The sequence below is a fragment of the Lissotriton vulgaris genome, chromosome 11, assembly GCF_964263255.1.
Source record: "Lissotriton vulgaris chromosome 11, aLisVul1.2, whole genome shotgun sequence".
Lineage (NCBI taxonomy): Eukaryota > Metazoa > Chordata > Amphibia > Caudata > Salamandridae > Lissotriton > Lissotriton vulgaris.
In genome coordinates this window covers 516,684,397-516,703,579 of record NC_141699.1, presented here as the reverse complement: position 1 = coordinate 516,703,579, position 19,183 = coordinate 516,684,397, and the positions used below count along the sequence as shown (strand labels likewise).

General features: G+C 44.4%; 2 protein-coding genes across 2 annotated transcripts in view; both read right to left on the bottom strand.

The window, feature by feature from the left end:
• The window catches only part of LOC147683096 (zinc metalloproteinase-disintegrin-like cobrin), a 2,407,169-nt gene that overhangs the window by 2,106,340 nt on the left and 281,646 nt on the right, over window positions 1-19,183 (bottom strand). The window lies entirely within an intron of this gene.
• LOC147683097 (uncharacterized) lies at window positions 946-5,601 on the bottom strand. The gene is made up of 2 exons (XM_086944671.1): window positions 4,465-5,601; window positions 946-1,302 (listed from the first exon to the last, which is right to left on the bottom strand). The coding sequence occupies exons 1-2, from the start codon at window positions 5,599-5,601 to the stop codon at window positions 946-948; spliced, it is 1,494 nt and encodes a 497-aa protein (XP_086800797.1).

Sequence of the window (19,183 nt, the reverse complement as noted above, 5' to 3'; positions counted from 1 at the left end):
TGGAAGAACCTACTAGCGACAATCGATGAAAAGAAGTCAGAGGCTTCTGGAAATCGATACAGGAATGTGCGGGGAAAACAGCAGGGTCCATGCAATGTTCTGTCCCAGAGGATAAGTGGGTAATCTACCTTGAGGAGATCTACGGCAAATGGCCAAGGAGGGAGGCAATAGTACCATCTAGTTGGCCAGGAGTGAGGGGTGACGTAATGGAGCAGTTCTCCCAAGGTCATATTAAAATCGTGATAGCCAACTTAAACTTAACACAAGCTGCTGGTCCAGACAATCTACCCGCCATTATCATAAAAACAAATATAGATTGGTGGGCGGATTTGTTCGCAAAGACTTTCTTAAGAATACTAAAAACAGGAACGTTACCAGATAGCTGGAAAGGGGCTATTATTAGACCCATACACAAAAAAGGTGACGTAAACTCCCCTAAAAACTATCGCCTGATAAATCTCTTGGACATTGGGGAAAAAGTCTTCTCTAAAATCATACTGGGTCTATTAAAAGATTGGGCTGAAGATAATGATATAGTACCTTGTCCCGGGGGCTCAGGAAGGATTGGAGGTTCGACCACTGGAGCGGGAGGGGCCGGTTCAAAGAGAAACACTGGATCCTTGATTAAAGGTTTTAAGGAGGGCTTTATTGTTATATATGTTTTCTTCATGAACAGGTAAGTAGTCTTTAGTCTCTGGGTTTCGCTGAATGTCGCGGTGCCTTCTGGTCGTGGAAGTCTTTATCTTGATACGTCTCAACAACAGGAATCCACGTGGTACCGGAAAGAAAAGGAAATCAAGAGAAGGCGAATTACTGCCTGCACTCTGGTTGGACACATACAAGGACCGGGAGTGAGGGACACGAAAACCCCGTGAAGTGCTCCAATTAACTATGGGAGTGACGGAAGGTGCTCGTGCTCAGGTAAGGGTTTGGTTGCAGGAAGTGTTACGCCGGGGGCTTTCTCCGCCTCCCAACCCAACCCGCGACCCGGCCCCGTACCTCTTTAAGCCACGCTCCTCCCGTGGGCGCGTGGCAGGGCGACTCGTCCGACCGTTGGCCTCCTGGCTTGTCGTTTCCGTCTGCTTCTCTTCCTGGACTTGGTTCCGTGCTGCTCTCCTCCTCGATCTCCTCCTCGGGGAAAACGCCGTCCGTCTTCGATGCCGTGCTTCCTGCTTTTGTCGTCACTAGGGGCGTGACTCCACAATCCCAGCCGTCAGCCTTAAAGGAGCCGTATACATTCACACCTGATGGCCATTCCGTGTCGGGGTCTCCTTCTTCCTCATGCCACGTAGAAGTCTGCGGCTGTTGAGACAAGACGCAAGGTGAAAGGGGGGTGGCGCACCACCAGTCTTTAAATTCAGATGTCTCTTGACAGTCAGACCCGTGACACACCTCCCCCCCTGGCATCTCCCGATCGGGGAGAGGAAACACCCGGGATAAAAAGTCTGCATTTGCATTGTCTCTTCCTTTGCGGTGTTGCACAGTAAATGCATAGGGTTGTAAGGACAGAAACCATCGCAACACCCGGGGGTTGTGGCTACTGTTTTGGTGCATCCATTTCAGGGGAGCGTGGTCTGTGTGTAGAACAAAGGGCTTGCCCTCCAGGTAGTAATGCAATTTGTCAATTGCCCATTTGATTGCCAAGGCCTCCTTTTCGATGGTAGAGTATCGGCACTCCCTGGGGAACAATTTCCTACTGATGTATAGGATCGGATGTTCAACGCCCTCTTTGACTTGTGATAGTACCGCACCTATCCCCTGATTAGAAGCGTCTGTGGACAACACAAATGGTTTGCTGTGATCCGGTGATATCAAAACAGGAGCCGTTGTCATCGTGGACTTAAGACGGTGAAAAGCCTGTGAGGCCTCTCTCGATGGGTTACTAAATTCCTTGGCCTTGACGTCTTTGCGGAGCAGATTGGTTAAGGGTGCTGCTAACTCTGCAAAGCCTGGAATAAAGCGCCTGTAATAACCCACCAGGCCAAGAAAGGCTCTAAGGTCCCTTTTGTTATTGGGGAACGGAACTGCTGCTATCGCTCTTACTTTTTCGCTTTGGGGAGCGATGGTTCCTTCACCCAACACGTAGCCCAGGTATTTCACACTTTGAAAAGCTGCTCGCGATTTTCTTGCATTGATGTGTAGACCTGCTGTTTGTAGGGCTTCCAGAATGGTTTGTAAGTGTCTCAAATGTTCCTTCCAGTTTTGACTGTAAATGACTATGTCATCCAAGTAAGCTGAACTAAAGTGTGAATAAGGTTGTAAGACTTTGTTCATCAGGCGCTGAAATGTTGCCGGGGCGCCGTGTAATCCGAAAGGCAGGACGGTGAACTCAAAAGCACCTTCATCGGTTACAAATGCTGTTTTCTTTCTATCCTCCTCCCGAAGGGGGACCTGCCAATACCCCTTCGTGAGGTCAATGGTGGTGATAAATTTGGCGTCTCCAATTTTTTCAATCAAGTCATCGACTCTAGGAATCGGATACGTATCAAACTGCGAGACAGCATTTAATGCACGAAAGTCCATACAAAACCTTTTTGTGCCATCAGGTTTTGGAATCAGAACAATCGGGGATGACCAAGGACTCTGTGAAGGGCGTATGACTCCCAATTCGAGCATGTCCTGCACTTCTTTCCGTACAATCTCTTTTCTTGCTGCTGGAATTCTATATGGCCTTTGTTTTACCACTTCCCCCGGAAGAGTTTCGATGCAGTGCTCTGCTAACTCCGTCCTTCCTGGTAAGTCGGAAAACACTGCTGTATACGGGGTTAGAGTCTCTGTTAACTCCTGCTTTTCCTGGGGAGTCAGCTCGGGGTTCACCACCAACTGTTCTAGAGTAGAGTCATGTCGGACATCCATCTGCCCTACGAATTGTCCCACCCGGGGTAGGGGTCCCAACCACTCTTTCAAGAGATTGATGTGGTAGATTTGTGTTTTGTGAGGGGCTAATCGGAGTCTATAGGTAGTGTTTCCGATTTTTTCCGTGATCTGATATGGGCCTTGCCACTCATGCTTATTCTTAGTACTGATGGAAGGCAGTAGCACTAAAGCCCATTTTCCTACGTCCAGGGATCTTAGTCTTTTACCTTTATCAAAAGATTTCTTGTATCTCTCATGTTGATGCTCCATGGTTGTATAGGCGAGTTCTCTTAATTTACCAAGTCTAGTTCGGAGCTGAGAGGTATATTCCAACATGGATTTTTGCTCCTGGGACGTTTCGTTTTCCCACATCTCTTTGGTGATGTCTAGGAGACTCCGGGGCATCCTCCCATACAGTAACTCAAACGATGAGCATCCTAGGCTGCTTTGCTTTTGGGCTCTTATCACATAAAGGGCGATAGGTAGGAGCCGATCCCAGGCGGGCCCTTCCGCCGTCAGCATTTTCTTTAGTGTTTGCTTCAGAGTCTGGTTGTATCTTTCCACCAAACCATCAGTTTGGGGGTGATACACCGAGGTTTTCAAGTGTTTTATGTCCAATGAGGCACACACCTCCTTCATTAATTTTGAGGTGAAGGGAGTCCCCTGGTCGGTCAAAACTTCTTTAGGAAAACCTACCCTGCTGAAAAGTTCCACAAATTTTTCAGCGATGGCCGCTGTGGTAGTGTTCTTTAAGGGAAAAGCCTCCACAAATCGAGTTGCATAGTCCACGATTACCAATGCATATAGAAAGCCTCTTCCCGTCTTTGGTAGGGGCCCTATCAGATCCATGCCCACTCGCTCGAAGGGGACACCAATTAAGGGCATCCTTTGTAGGGGGGCAGCCGGAGGGCGCTGTGTGTTTCTACGTTGACAGACCTCGCACCGGGCACAGAATTCTTGAACATCTTTGTAAATACCCGGCCAATAGAAGTTGCGCAGGATACAGTCAGTGGTTTTTTCCTTGCCGGCATGTCCTGCCATCAAGTGGGCATGTGCAAAGAATAGCACTTGTTCTCTGAAAGACTGGGGAACCAATAGCTGCATCTCTGCTTCTTGGTTGGCTTGTCTGTATAACAAATCGTTTTTGATCAAAAAGCGGGGAAATACTGGAGAGGACTGATTGTCTGAGCTATGGGCGATTTCCCATGCGTTGAAAAGGGATCTGTCTTCAGTCTGGGCAAATCTGAAACTGCGATCAATAACCCAGGGTTCGGGGGACAGGTAGGATGGTATATGCACCCCACTCCTGGTTGTGCAAAGGTGTTCCTTAAATAGGGACAGGAATGCTGGATTGTCGGTCCCCAGGATCATATCTTCAGGTAGGGAATCAACTACCCCTACGCTAACAGTACAGGGGTCCCTATCCTGCGGTGTTAGAGTGATGGAGGCCATGGGGTAAGGCTTTACGTCCCCATGGACGCACCTGATATATACGGGAGTTTTATGTTTCATCTGGTCCGGGGTTACGAATCTGGACTGTACCACAGATTGCCTGCACCCTGAGTCTAACAATGCTTTCAATTGGAACCCATTCATCTTTATACTCACGTAAAACGTGCTGCCCATTTCGGCGGAATACATCACAGTCCGGGGCAGGTACCCCACCTCCATGGGTTCCTCATGGCTCTTCCTTTTGGGACACATCCTGGCTATGTGGCCCCACTCGCCACATTCGAAACACTGAGGTCCTTTTGTTGGAGGAACCATCATACCGGGAGGTCTGTAGGGTCGGGGAGCCTCGAGTACTGGTTTTGGCCTTTTGTCCGTTTTGATGGTAGGAGTACCTTTGGAGTTTTTTTCTGGCTCCCACGGTATAGACTTGGGTTGCGCCCTGGCATATTGGGATGCCATCTCAATGGCTTGTTCTACTGTCAGGCCTACATGCTGTTTGAGCCAACGCTGGGTCGCATATGGTAACGCCTCCATAAACTGCTCTACGTAGATTTTATTCAGTATTTCTTCCTTGGTGCATACATCAGGGCGAAGCCATTTGTCAGCCGCCATTTTTAGCCTGAAGAACAGCGTTTTCGGGTTTTCCCCAGGAACCCCTTTTTCTTTTCGGAAACGGACCCTATAGGCCTCCTGGTCCAACCCTAGATGGTCCAATATGACCATTTTAATAGTCGTATATGGGGTTGTCCCCAGGGGATTCGCCGCTTGATATGCAGATTGGGCTTCGGCAGTCAGGAGAGGGGCGAGAAAGAACGGCCATTTTTCTTCGGGCCAGCTCATAGCCCGAGCCGCCCTTTCAAAGTTTACCAAAAATGCGTCAGGATCCTCACCGGGTACATATTTTTGGAGGGCCATCCCTGACGGATGTGGCGTGTGTACCCGTCCTTCGCCCGTGGCCGCCTGTTGAACAGAGGGTATGGACTTAAGACCCTCTACGTGTGCGGTCATTGTTTTAGTAAAAAGTTCTCGGTCCGCTTGAGCAATGGACAGCTGGTTCTCCACGGCCCATCCTAACTTCTCCTGCCCTTTTATGAGGTGGTCGATCAGGGTCTCCATCTTGATCTCTCTGATGGATGATGAAGCAGATCCCACTTCTGACACCAATTGTCCCGGGGGCTCAGGAAGGATTGGAGGTTCGACCACTGGAGCGGGAGGGGCCGGTTCAAAGAGAAACACTGGATCCTTGATTAAAGGTTTTAAGGAGGGCTTTATTGTTATATATGTTTTCTTCATGAACAGGTAAGTAGTCTTTAGTCTCTGGGTTTCGCTGAATGTCGCGGTGCCTTCTGGTCGTGGAAGTCTTTATCTTGATACGTCTCAACAACAGGAATCCACGTGGTACCGGAAAGAAAAGGAAATCAAGAGAAGGCGAATTACTGCCTGCACTCTGGTTGGACACATACAAGGACCGGGAGTGAGGGACACGAAAACCCCGTGAAGTGCTCCAATTAACTATGGGAGTGACGGAAGGTGCTCGTGCTCAGGTAAGGGTTTGGTTGCAGGAAGTGTTACGCCGGGGGCTGTCTCCGCCTCCCAACCCAACCCGCGACCCGGCCCCGTACCTCTTTAAGCCACGCTCCTCCCGTGGGCGCGTGGCAGGGCGACTCGTCCGACCGTTGGCCTCCTGGCTTGTCGTTTCCGTCTGCTTCTCTTCCTGGACTTGGTTCCGTGCTGCTCTCCTCCTCGATCTCCTCCTCGGGGAAAACGCCGTCCGTCTTCGATGCCGTGCTTCCTGCTTTTGTCGTCACTAGGGGCGTGACTCCACAATCCCAGCCGTCAGCCTTAAAGGAGCCGTATACATTCACACCTGATGGCCATTCCGTGTCGGGGTCTCCTTCTTCCTCATGCCACGTAGAAGTCTGCGGCTGTTGAGACAAGACGCAAGGTGAAAGGGGGGTGGCGCACCACCAGTCTTTAAATTCAGATGTCTCTTGACAGTCAGACCCGTGACATACCTCCTGAACAGGGGGGTTTTAAAGAAGGTCATTCAACAGTGGATCATTGCTTTGCCCTCTGGGCGGTAGCACGGAAGTCTATAGAGCAAAGGGGTAATCTGTTCTGCTGCTTTGTAGACTTCCGCGCAGCATTCGATCTTGTAAGCAGGGAATAGCTATGGTCTACCTTGAAAGGCTATAAGTTACACGCAGACCTGTTAGCCCTTAACCAGGCCTTGCATACAGATAACTGGGCCCAGGTAGTCCTGGACGAGGATGGTGGATTATCTGGTAAGATCCAGATTGGTAATGGCCTGAGGCAGGGGTGCGTATTAGCCCCGTTGCTATTCTCTTTGTTTATAGCGGACCTACCTCGGAATCTAAAAGAGGTTAGAGGGGCTAGCCCAAAGCTAGGGGGTAACCATATATCCTGTCTGCTTTATGCAGACGATCTGGTGATCATGGACCAGACGGAAATAGGCTTGCAGAGGAAAGTAGATATGTTCCATAAATACTGCTTAAATAAAAAACTGGTAGTAAATATGGAAAAGACCCAAATCCTATGCTTCGGCAAAAGTAAGACTCGTTTCCCTTGGTATTTAGGTACGGAACAACTTGAGAAGGTAACAGAATATAGATATCTGGGAGTATGGTTCACGAGTAACTTGAAATGGACCACCCATCTGGAAGCGTTACAAATTAGGGCAACAGCCTCTATAAAGGGCTTAAAAAGGTTTAATAGCTTCTACGGAGACTTGTCAGATGGGCCGGCTATAAAGGCCTACCTGGCAATGGTCCCCGCGCAATTCCTATTTGGATCAGAGGTTCTCCTCCTTAGCGGGAAAAAAGGTTGGGATAAAGAGGAGGGTATGATCCTAAAAAGCTTGTTCTCGTTGCCGAAATCAGCAATGGTACAAGCAGCAAGATTGGAGATAGGAGTCACTTCCTGGGCAATTACATCCAGGATGGCACTAATACGGTTCTGGCAGCGTCTGGAGACAGGGGAACCTCCCAGAAAAATATCACAGTGGTGTAGAGAGGAAATTGCCTCCAGTGAGTTCTCGTGGGCTAAAGAAACAAGACTCTCACTAAAGGAAGCCTATGGGAAGCTAGGGATAGAACTAGATACCCAGTTAGGACACACCTATATAGGCAAAAAAGAACTACGGTCATTGGGAGCGGATGTGTCCTGCATATGCGATCAGGAGTATCTCCGACAAAAAATATCGGTGTCCCATATGATCCAAGTATGGATTTCAGAAGTCCACTCCTACTCTTACTTGGATAGGTTGCCGAATCAGCACTTAAGAAGAGAGGTTTATAGGCGTATGGTAACGAGATTGCACTTTAATGTATGCATTATGTTTGGAAGGCCTGGCCACATATGTTTTCTCATGTTCACCCTTGTGATTTTCACATCCTAGGAGGATACTGATTAATAACAAAGTTACTGGGGTTTCCTCCCGGGAAGGACTGAATTTTTTTTTTTAAATTTTACATATTTTGTGTTTTTATAAAGTTTTATAAATGTATTGTGTATACTTTTATGGTTGTAATAACCCGAATAAAGTTTTAATGACTGACTGACATAATAAACTGTGACTCCAAGATAATTGCCAAAATCCTAGCCAATAGATTAAGCTTACTTATGGAAGGATGGTACTGCCTGATCAGGCCGGATTTATTCCTGGAAGACCCACCTTTCATAACCATTTTTGCCCTGCAGCAGGACATAGATCCAGAGTCAAATGCCACTGCTATCTTTTTGGACGCCACTGAGGCGTTTGACTCGCTTGAATGGGACTACCGGAATGCTATATTGGGCCTTATGGGCCTGCCATTGGCGTTTCTCATCTGGATAGCACTTCTCTATAGCCAGCCCACTGCAGTGGCAGAGATCAACAGATGGTTATCTGATCCTTTCACAATCTCCAGGGGCACTCGGCAGAGATGTCCTCTCTCACCCCGGCTTTTTGCTCTGGCCATCGAGCCACCAGCGTCCAAACTCCAGCAACACAACAGAGAATACGCTATCCTGTTTCCCTCCCGGTAAAAATTGGTGTCACTGTACGCAGATGACATCACCCTCTACCTCCAAGAGCCCAATGTGAGCTTGAACCGTGTTCTGAGCGAGTTCATAACGTTTAGCAACATTTCCGGAAAACATTAACCAGAGCAACTCACAAATCTTCCCTCTAATCACGTTCACCCCCGAATTTCCACTAAAAGGATGCTCCTCAGAGATAAAATACCTGGGGGTTAGAATAACTGGAGACAGAGAGGAGACGCTGAGGGCAAACTACGGGGTAGCCATGGAATCCATCACTAATCTAATCACTCGCTGGATAGCTATGCCACTCTCCCTGGCAGGTAGAATCTCGCTGATGAAAATTGTAGTTCTACAGAAACTACTTTTTCATCACCATACCATACTGGTCGCCCCTTCTTCAATGTAATCAGAACACAACTCATTAGACTGGCATGGGGTGAAAAGCAACCCTGTATAAGCTGGCAAACTCTAACACTTCCATTCTCTCAGGGTGGGTTTGAAGCATCAGACATCGAGCTATATTTTTTGTGCTCAAGCACATCATGCAATATATTGGCTCTACCAGCCACCATTCATGCCCCATCTCACCACTGAACGAGGCTACATGGCGCCGCTTCCATCAGAAGCATATTTAGGGTCCGACGTCCTGCTGGCAGGTACCAAACACTCCACTGGAGCATGTACGAACGCTCGTGGAAGCGGCTGACTGGGAAGGTGGGAAGCCCCTTTCCATACTCCCCCTTGATCCCTCCACCATTTTTGCACTGGCCGCTGGTCACTCAAGAAGCTGCCTGCAGAAATATGCTTTAAAATAAGAAATTTGCACACAATGGGGGACCTCTACCAGGAGGGCCCATTTAAGGACAGATAAACAGTATTAGGAGAGAGAGACACAACACCACTAGAAGTCTTCATACACATCAGACTCTGGCACAAGATAAAAGCAAACACTCCCACGTTCCCTTAGGAACCAACTAAAGGTGATACCCTTGCACACACTATACCAAATGAAATATGGGCCACACGCAGTGTCCCGTCTTTACTGCGCTGCTTCATTGAAACACCCCCACACACAGCAAGCAGCAAGAAATGGATGAGAGGCAGACCTAAATACCATGCATACAGACAAACAATGGGACTACTGCTGCAAACAAACGGGGGCTATCACGGCAAGCAGGCGACTGAGAATCATATACTTCAAATTCATACAGTGGGCCTACTATATCCCAGAGCGCCTACACAGCTATAAACTAGGAGAAGATAGCAGCTGTGATAGATGTCGTAGTAAAGGCGCTGGTTTTCTACACTTAGCATGGCAGTGCAAAACAATCCAGAGGTACTGGACAGAGGTAGTAGAGGCTGTGTCTGAAATGGTAAGCAATCAAGTTGCTACGTCGCCCATTGTCACGATACTGGCTTACACAGAGGATCTCATTACTTAAATACCTGCGTACACCCGAATAATGAGAAATACATCAGCTGCCTGCTGGCCCATGTCCTTAACTCCCTTTTGCCCCCCCACCCCCCTTTATGGCTTAACATGCTCACTAACTAGAGGAACAGTACATGGTATGGATTGGACTATGCAAATGGAATCTGCCCAGATACAGCTGAGAAGCGATGTAGAAATAAACTGTGGTGCTAGTATCTACAAATGTGCTTCTGTACTCTGCTATACTGAGAATGAGGTGTAAAACTGTTAATCAATACTTTACCGGAGGCAGCTTACTGTTAAATCAGGAACAAGAATATGCATAGATTGCAAATGTTGTATGCTGTATAGCACTCCTCATCAATATATATAAGAGATGCTACCATGTAATGAGCCGCGGTGTATTGTTATGAAAATCCAATAAATAAAGATAAAAACAAAATGCAGTGGTTGGACAATTAGATCCCAGGATTTTCCCAGGTGCCATTTTACATATGGTGCAGCTAATTTTGAGGCAAATTAGTTATGTCATAATCTCTAAAAATGTGTCAATATCAGTCTGAGCTGCATCCCCAGTCTTCCCAGAAAAAATCGGTACGGTATGCCAGGATGACATGGTTCATTTATTTGTGTGTAAATAGTGAACCCGATTTGCTATCTTTCTACACAGCTAATGAATAGTCCTTGGATTCAGGTTTCACAAGCAACTCCAGGATACTTATCTCCTTCGAAGTAGGTGGGCTCCAGGTATTCCCTGTATTTGAGGTAGCTAAGTTTCTCAGCGATTACAGCATAATTCTCTGTTGTGCTTACGCTAAAACATTATGCACCCAAACCCCTCAAAGTATATATAACCCCAAAAATGTTAGAAAATAACACGTTACCCACCTATTTCCCAAATATCACAAAAAGCCCTCTAAATTTAATATGACCCCCAAAGAATAGAATACAAAACACAATGCACCCTACTCATAAAGTCATATAGGAGGAATTCATCATTTCCACCAGCAGATTTAAACTTCAATGTAGACATACACGTCTCCACCCCTTCAAATGAGGGAGTGGAGACTCTTGCAACTAAATTTACCACCATACAGTTACTATTAATTACCTTCTGCTTGTTGGAGGAGATCTTCACCACAGTGGTGGATATCTCCTTATGGAAAGCAACAGAGAATATTAAGAAAATTGATCTTCCATTTAAAAACATATATGTCTTGTTTAACAAAATATTTAAACATATTTCATTAACTCATATTCACCTAGGTCTAATACAGTAACGTGGGCACCTAATATATAAAAAATAAAATATACGCCCTATCTCCCTTCTTGATTCCTCCCTGAAGATTATGAGTAGGGTTCTCCTTATAAGGCTCGAGGAGTGGGTTGAAGAAAATAATATCATGGCTGAATCCCAATTTGGTTTTCGCAAAGGCTTGGGGACTACCGAGCAGTGCCTTAACCTTGATCTCCTTATAGGGAAATATACAAGAGCGAAACAAGGGTCCCTATTTCTCTGCTTTGCCGATCTTTCGAGCGCCTTCGACCTTGTGGACCATGAACTCTTGTGGAGCACTTTATTGGTCATGGGCGCCCCCCAGGCAATCATTCACTTTCTGGCCCGTCTCTATAATAAGCTGTCGGCCCAGATACGTTTTGGTCCGTCGGGTGAATGTACCGAGAAAATCAGGGTTAAGTCAGGCATAAGGCAGGGCTGTGTACTGGCCCCCCTGTTATTTTCCCTCTTTATCAATTCCATCGAATCTGAACTCAAAAAGGTCCAGGCGGATTCCCCTCAAGTCGGTGGACTTCCCGTACCAGTTCTGCTTTATGCCGACGATACGGTGCTCCTTTCGCGTACTCCAAATGGGCTACAGAAACTTATGAACACTTTTTATGATTTTATTAATGCGAGGAAATTGAAAATAAATAACACCAAGACTTTTATTATGGCCTGTGGTAAACGGATGAAATCTGTTATGCCGTTCCATTTTAACAATCATACTATTGAGGTAGTGGATAGGTTCTGCTACCTCGGTGTTACCTTTAACAACAAGGGGACATGGTCCCAGGAGATCTTAAATGTTAATGGTAGAAAGGCCAAAAGCTCATCTGGTATCTTTCGATTCGCTGCAAAGCTAGGAAGCCGCCGTATACCTGATATGGTAGACATTTACAGGCATAGATGTGCGTCTATTGCTCTGTACGGTTCCGGTATATGGGGCTACAGTCAGCATAGGACACTGCAAAATACCGAGAATGGGTTCCTTAGAAGATTGCTTTGCCTACCTCCCTCGGCTCCTACTGTACTGTGCCATAGCGAAGTCAGATGTTTAAACTATCTGACTGATCTTACGGGTTTAAGACCCCTCATGGTATGGAGGTCAATATGGGCTAAAGAAGAGACTACTTTTTCCAGGAAGATTATTACTGATTGTTTGAAGTTGGACAAAGTCCTTAAGATTCCCTGGCTAAGTTATGTCTCTTATACTTATGACAAGGTATTTAATTTTGACATCATTAAGGACCCCTATTGTGCCGTTACTGTATCGAAAAAGGAACTTAAAGATGTTTTCATCCAAACTAAGTCTGATATGCGCAGTGTAAAGTGTTCTACCATGTCTACCTATGTATTTTATCACACCACTAAATTTGAAGGAAAGGGCATGCCCATGTACTTAAAATTCATAACAAAGCAGTCTCATCAGTTTGTTCTGACACGTCTTAGACTTGGTATAGTACATAATTTAGTAGCCTTCCCTGAGATGAAAGTTCCTAGCCATTCCCCCTGTCCTTGCGATGGTCAGACTAGGCAAAGTACTCGGCACTTTATGCTTATTTGTCCACTCTTTATGCATCTTCGCCGTCTCTATCTCAGACCTATGTTTTTAAGATTATCAGTGTATACTATTACCCAAGCCATGGAATTGTTATTTGCACTTGACTCTGCAGACACCTGTTTTTTTACTGCTACTTTTTTACTTAAAGCCATTTCTCATAGGAAAAGTTTGGTGTTTTAAATCTTCCTAAATTCTTCATTTCTGAGCTATTGTTTTATTATAATGTTTGTATTGTGTTTTATTGTACGCTTTTGTGATTGTTTTTAATAGTCGAATAAAGCTTGAAATTGATTGATCAGTGTATTACAAACTTGGAAGCAAGAATTTAATTATTTAATTTGTGATTTGAAAAATACTTAAAATGTTGTTGTCTTAAACTTTACATTCATCCCCCCCCCTAAAAATTCAATAAACATAAATAATGTATATAAAGTTTATTTCAAAATCGAATTTAATTTATTGTCTATTTCTTCCTATGTGATACTTACTATCTCCCTTCTTTGACGACTATGGGGGTTGTTGCATTACTACTGGCTGATCATATGTGGTATTTTTCTCATTTAAAGGATAGGCGGGAGTACATTTGAGCCTGTTTTGACAGTTGTACTACTTTAAAGTGTATTTTGCAAATTGGCTTACTCTTATGTGGGTGTGTGTTTTGTATTAGCATGACCTTTCCACAAAAGCAAACACCTTCAGTTTACCTTAAGTCAACCCATTTTGTAGTAATAATTCCCCTTGTCCCTCCTATATTTACTGCTCAATCCTATACCTACGTGTTCAGAAAGTCCCACCAAATGGTCAAAGATCTCTTTACAAAAAAGATAGGAAAGGGGTAGATCTCTGGACAGGTTTCTGAATTGCTTTGCATGTTACAAAACAGTTTTTGTAGATAGGTCCCATAAATGTAAAAAAACATGCCTTTCCAAATCCCTAATATATTCCACAACCCGTGTAAATATATCTGTACTCATGAAATAAATCATGCTAAATACCTACACACCCAAACCCTACAACTATAAATCGCTGATATTTTCTTAATGTCAACTATAATCCCCATATTACTTAAACCTGTAACATTAGGAAAAAAAATTGCAAGCACCAAATATTAACCTCTACCATGCTCATGACGAGCTCAGCTGGTCATGAGACACGGTTGAGCTGCACTCATGACGAGCTGAGCTCGTCACGGCCTTTGGAACGTTTGCACGCGGGGATAATTACCCCCCTGTGCTGAACATTCCAAAACGGATATGGTTATGACGAGCTCCGCTCGTCATGAGTGCAGCAGCACTGTGCCTCATGACGAGCCGATCTCGTCACAAGCACAGTGGCGCCGCGCGCGCCCCCCCCCCCCGCAGCGAAGGGGTTAACAGACACTAAAACTTTTTTGTTAGAAAAAAAGTACAATAGTGCACACAATGGGCCCGGCCTTTGGGATTCACAAATGGCATTTACTACTTGTTAATGCCCTTTATGAATACCAAAAATCATAAAGTTCAACTTTTGGTATTCACAAAGGGCATTTAGGAGTAGTAAATGCCCTTTGTGAAAAGCAAAAGTCGTCAAGTTAGACTTTTGTCTCATTTACCTATGTGAATCAGGCTCTATTTTTTGTACCACAATATTTTGAGCAAGTATTATTATGTCCCACAGTGCTATTTATGTAAGTAAAATAACGATGTAATTATATGTGCTAATTTGATAGGTAAATCATTAACAAAACTGATATTGTACCCCTGATAGTATAGAACAAAAAATTTTAAAACAGGTTATTTGGGCATATCTCATGATGAAGAGGGATATAATCAGAATGAATGACAATTACAAAGAAAGGAGATTGTAGTAAGAAATGATTGTTGTTTAGCTGTTCAGGAAAGTAAATGTCGATATACACAATTGCACAGGGGTTTAATCAAAGGTCTCCAATACAAAGTACTGCATGTTCATGCACACTATAAAAGGGCAATTTTGTGCTTAACAGAGAAAAACAATTGTACAAATATGACACTACTGGTGATTATTACTTTATGTGCTATTTATAAATCCATTTTACAATTTTTCATTTGCAAATATAAAATGGAAAATGGTCTAGTTTATTTGCGTAATCAATGAATTTACAAAAATTGAAGAGTGTCTCTTACTGCATACAAAGGTGCCTTTGGTGTGCTCTCAATGAAAATTGTGCTATTTAAACATCATCTGAAACTGAATTTGGGTTTTACACTAGAAAATAGAAACATTTGATAAATGAGATATGGCACAACATGTGTGTCACAAATACGCACACTGTTAACAAAATGAGCCATGGCGATAGAGATAATTTTCATGTTTATTTACTTTTTACAAGAAATTATCATGGACCACAAAACAAATATCAATGTTTATGAGAACCTTAAAAAGAAAAGAATAGCACTGAGATTAAAAGACACACTGCTTCAAATTGTTTTACTATAACTGTGGTAAAATACAAGTTTTCTTACTACTCTTACTACGTAATATTTAGAATAACTGATTAAAATTGAGAGAGATAGTACTCTCATAGATTGAAATGTTGAGTTACTAATTCAACAAAATTATACAATGTAGCATAAAGGTCAGTTTTGAATATTACCAGCAAAAATGTTCTAGAATTTTGGTTAAAAAAATCATATGTTTATTTTACCTCAATGAGCACATTGATATACTATTTATGGTTGATAAAAACTAAGGATTGAATACATGACATCAGGCGTATAATACTGAATGCTAGGTGACATCGGTAAATGAAACCGCTGTTTTAGTCTAAAATGGTCTAAAAAAGATTCAAAGAAAATGTATATGCTTTATTCATCTACCTAGGATGATGTGATCAACAGCAAAGTTTGTCGGGTACAGTATGGATTAGTTACTTACCTGTAATCCTAGTTCTCTTCCAGGGGTATCCTCATCAAAGTCATAAGCATTCGAATATTCCCGCCCATGCTCAGAGCGGTATTCCAGGCTCTCAAAGCTTTCCTGCCGGCGATCAAATCCAACTCAGTCCTAGTTCAGACGGACAATACGACCACCATGTTCTATCTGAACAAACAAGGAGGCACAAGATCTCGCCCACTCTCTCGAGAGGCTCAGGCAATCTGGCATTGGCTTCTCTCTCGAGGTCTCGCAGTAGTGAAAGTGCACCTTCCAGGCGAGTTGAACGTCAAAGCAGATGCACTCAGCAGGCACTTCGAAGATCAGCCAGACTGGGTGCTAAGCGACGAAGTAGTAGAAGAGCTTTTTCGTTGCTGGGGTCGTCCATCCATAGACTTGTTTGCAGACGACGAAAACACCAAATGCCACGCCTTCGCGTCCAGGTTCCACCGGCCAGGAACGCAGGGGAACGCTCTACTGTTGGATTGGGCAGGGATGTTCGCATACGCGTTTCCTCCCCTAGCGCTGATTCCGAGAGTAGTTTCCAAGCTCCTCAGGTCGAACATGGAAATGATCCTGATTGCTCCGGATTGGCCTCGGCAGTGGTGGTATCCGGACCTTCTACATCTGTCTGTGTGTCCACACAAACGGCTCCCTTGCAGGCCGGACCTGTTGAGCAAGATGAACGGGAGGATAATGCATCCCAACCTCCCATCATTGAACCTAACAGCATGGCTCCTGAGGTCCTGCAATATGGACATTTGAACTTGCCTCCCGAATGCATGAACACAAGTGCGTCCTATGCATTCAAGTGGAAAAGATTTTACTTGTGGTGTGGAGATCATCACTTGGATCCGACTAAGGGACAGGAGGACGTCATCTTACCATACCTCCTTTCCCTCGCAACTGCTGGTTTAAAGTACACTTCAATTAGAGTGCATTTGTCAGCTATTGTAGCATACAGAAAATCACCTGATCAGATGTCTTTCTTTCAGGTTCCAGTGGTTAAGGACTTCCTCCAGGAGTTGAAGAAAGTGTATCCCCCTGTGCGAAATCCTTCTCCTCCGTGGGAATTAAACCTAGTTCTATCCAGGTTAATGTCTCCTCCTTTCGAGCCCATCCACAAGGCTTCCTTACAACATCTCTCTTGGAAGGCAGCTTTTTTGGTGGCGATTACCTCTGCGCGCAGAGTAAGTGAGATACAAGCGCTCTGTGCGAAGGAACCATATACTATTTTCCACCACAACAGAGTAGTCCTAAGGGCTCACCCATCTTTCTTGCCTAAGGACATCTCTGATTTTCATATAAATCAGTCTATTTCCCTCCCTTCCTTTTTTCCAAATCTTACGACCCCAGCCGAGCGGTAACTTCACTCCTTAGATCTTAAGAGAGTGATCAAGTTTTATTTGGAAAAGACTAAAGGGATTAGGAAAAAGGACCAACTGTTTGTGAACTATGGCTCAATGAGAACAGGTTTTCCAGCGGCCAAGAGGTCCATCTCCAGATGGATTGTCTCTTGCATTAAGTTGGCCTATCAGCTAGCAGGCAAACCTTTGTTGATGTCTCCAAAAGCGCATTCCACTAGAGGGAAGGCCGCTAAAGTAGCTTTCTTGCATGACATTCCAATGTCGGAAAGATGCAAGGCTGCAACCTGGAAATCAGTTCATACCTTTACGAGGCATTACTGCCTCGAATCTGATTCCAGGGCCGATACTCAAGTAGGGCAAGCCTCCTTAAGGAATCTGTTTGGGTAGTCTATAGTCTACTCAGACTTATTGATGAGATTACTGTCTTATCATTCCTTTGCCCGCAGGGATGAGGAGAGGCTCGCTACTCTATTCTAATGCTTATGACTATTGATGAGGATCCCCTGGAAGAGAAGGATTAGTTACTTACCTGTAATCCTAGTTCTCTTCCAGGGGTATCCTCACCAAAGTCATAAGCAACCCTCCCGCCTCCCCGGGCAAAGGATGCTCTTTAATAAGGAGATATTGTTAACCTATTTGTTATTGGGTTTGTTTTCAGTCTCCGAAAAGAACAACTGACCTAACTGTCACCCCTGGGGCATGATGGGATACAGGGGGTCATGAGTGCCTTAAAGGCACGGTGTCAGTTTATTGCTATTCAGCTACAGGTTAGCTTTTCAGTCTTTTTAGACTGTGTGTTTGCAATGCAGCCTGGGAGCTTCCTATGCTTCCAGTGAGTTATGAGAATTTCTACTGCTTTCTGAGCATTAAAACAATTTCTAAACAATCTTTGGTGTTGTTTCTCATGTTTCTAATGCTTATTATACATGTATGGTGGAAATTCTTCACAGCATTTTTCAGCTCTAATGTGATTTGGCTGCTATTGCTTGTTTTTATATATATATTATTTATATATATATATATGTGGGGCACATATAATATAGTGTTTCCGGGGTCCCGCGCATGGGCGGGAATATTCTAATGCTTATGATTATTGATGAGGATCCCCTGGAAGAGAATCAAAGTATTCACAGCTTGGGTTTTTAAAGTTTATGGAAAGGGATGATAAATTCATGTCTACATAACATTAAGTAGAAAGAAATTTTAAGTATGTATTTTTGTTATATTATTTAGCGTTGACAAAGCATTTGTGATAGAAAAATATGTAGGCTGTGCAATTTTGAATTCCAAAATATACAAGAAACGGAACTATAGAACTTGCATAAAGAGATGACCTAATCCTGATTCTAAAGAGATATGTAAGTCTTCCATCTTTTTAAGTTCACATTGTTTTTGCGTGGAAGAGCGTGCAAAACTCAGAGGTGTTATTCACGCCAGGCAATATTTTGCTGTATCCTTTACCTGTCAATGCTAATAACCAGGATGCCACAGCAATCATTTTACTAGCTCAGGTACTGGCAACCTACTCATGTCCGAAAGAAAGTCAGCCACTGACACCTTATTTTGCAAGGGCAATATGGCAAGGGCATGGATTCCAAAAATCAATATGGAGATCACTGAAAGGGAAATATTACCTATAATTCCAGTTCTCCTCCAGGGGAATCCTCATCAAAGTTGCAAGCATACAACTGTCTCACCCGTGTAAGCAGTCGCTACTGTGTAGTTATGGTTCAAAGGGTTTTTCCATTAAAAAGGCATTTTGATTTGCCTACAAATGTTGATCCTGTGCACCAATTTACATGAAACATGGTAATATACTTTATCGGTCAGTCTTTTGGCATGCCTTGTGTTGGACTTGGCCCTTATGGCAGGTTCACCCCTAATCTTTTTGCCTTTAATCTGTGATATGTATGTATGATTTTCTGGTCTGTGCGCACTTTTTCTCTGTGCCCCAGAGTAAAGTGCGTGCATGTAGTTAGGCTGGCCTGCTCTCCCATAGGGATGCATGGGGAATGTCTGTGTCCCTAGTAATTCCTGATGTGTGGGGAGTGCATGCTCGAATTTGGTATGTGCGTGTTCGTGGGAATGAATGCTTCGCAATGATGTATGTTGCGTGAGTGTGGCATGTGTAGAAATGCCATTTCTGGGACTTGGCATATTAATGGAAAATATGCCTGCAGTGTGATTGGCTGGAGCTGGCTGGTGAGCCTGGCTCCAGGAAGGCTGGATGGGTCTGCCCGGTGGTGAGTGTGAGATCAGCATGCTTGATGGCTTGGGAGGAGTGCACCCGGTCCCTGATG

Bases quoted from the DNA above. Each gene is read 5' to 3' on its own strand.
- LOC147683097 (XM_086944671.1), bottom strand. From the start codon at position 5,601: ATGAAGAAAACATATATAACAATAAAGCCCTCCTTAAAACCTTTAATC. The intron at 1,303-4,464 runs GTGAGTATAAAG...TTGTCTCAACAG, and splicing joins AAATGGGCAGCACGTTTTAC to CCGCAGACTTCTACGTGGCA.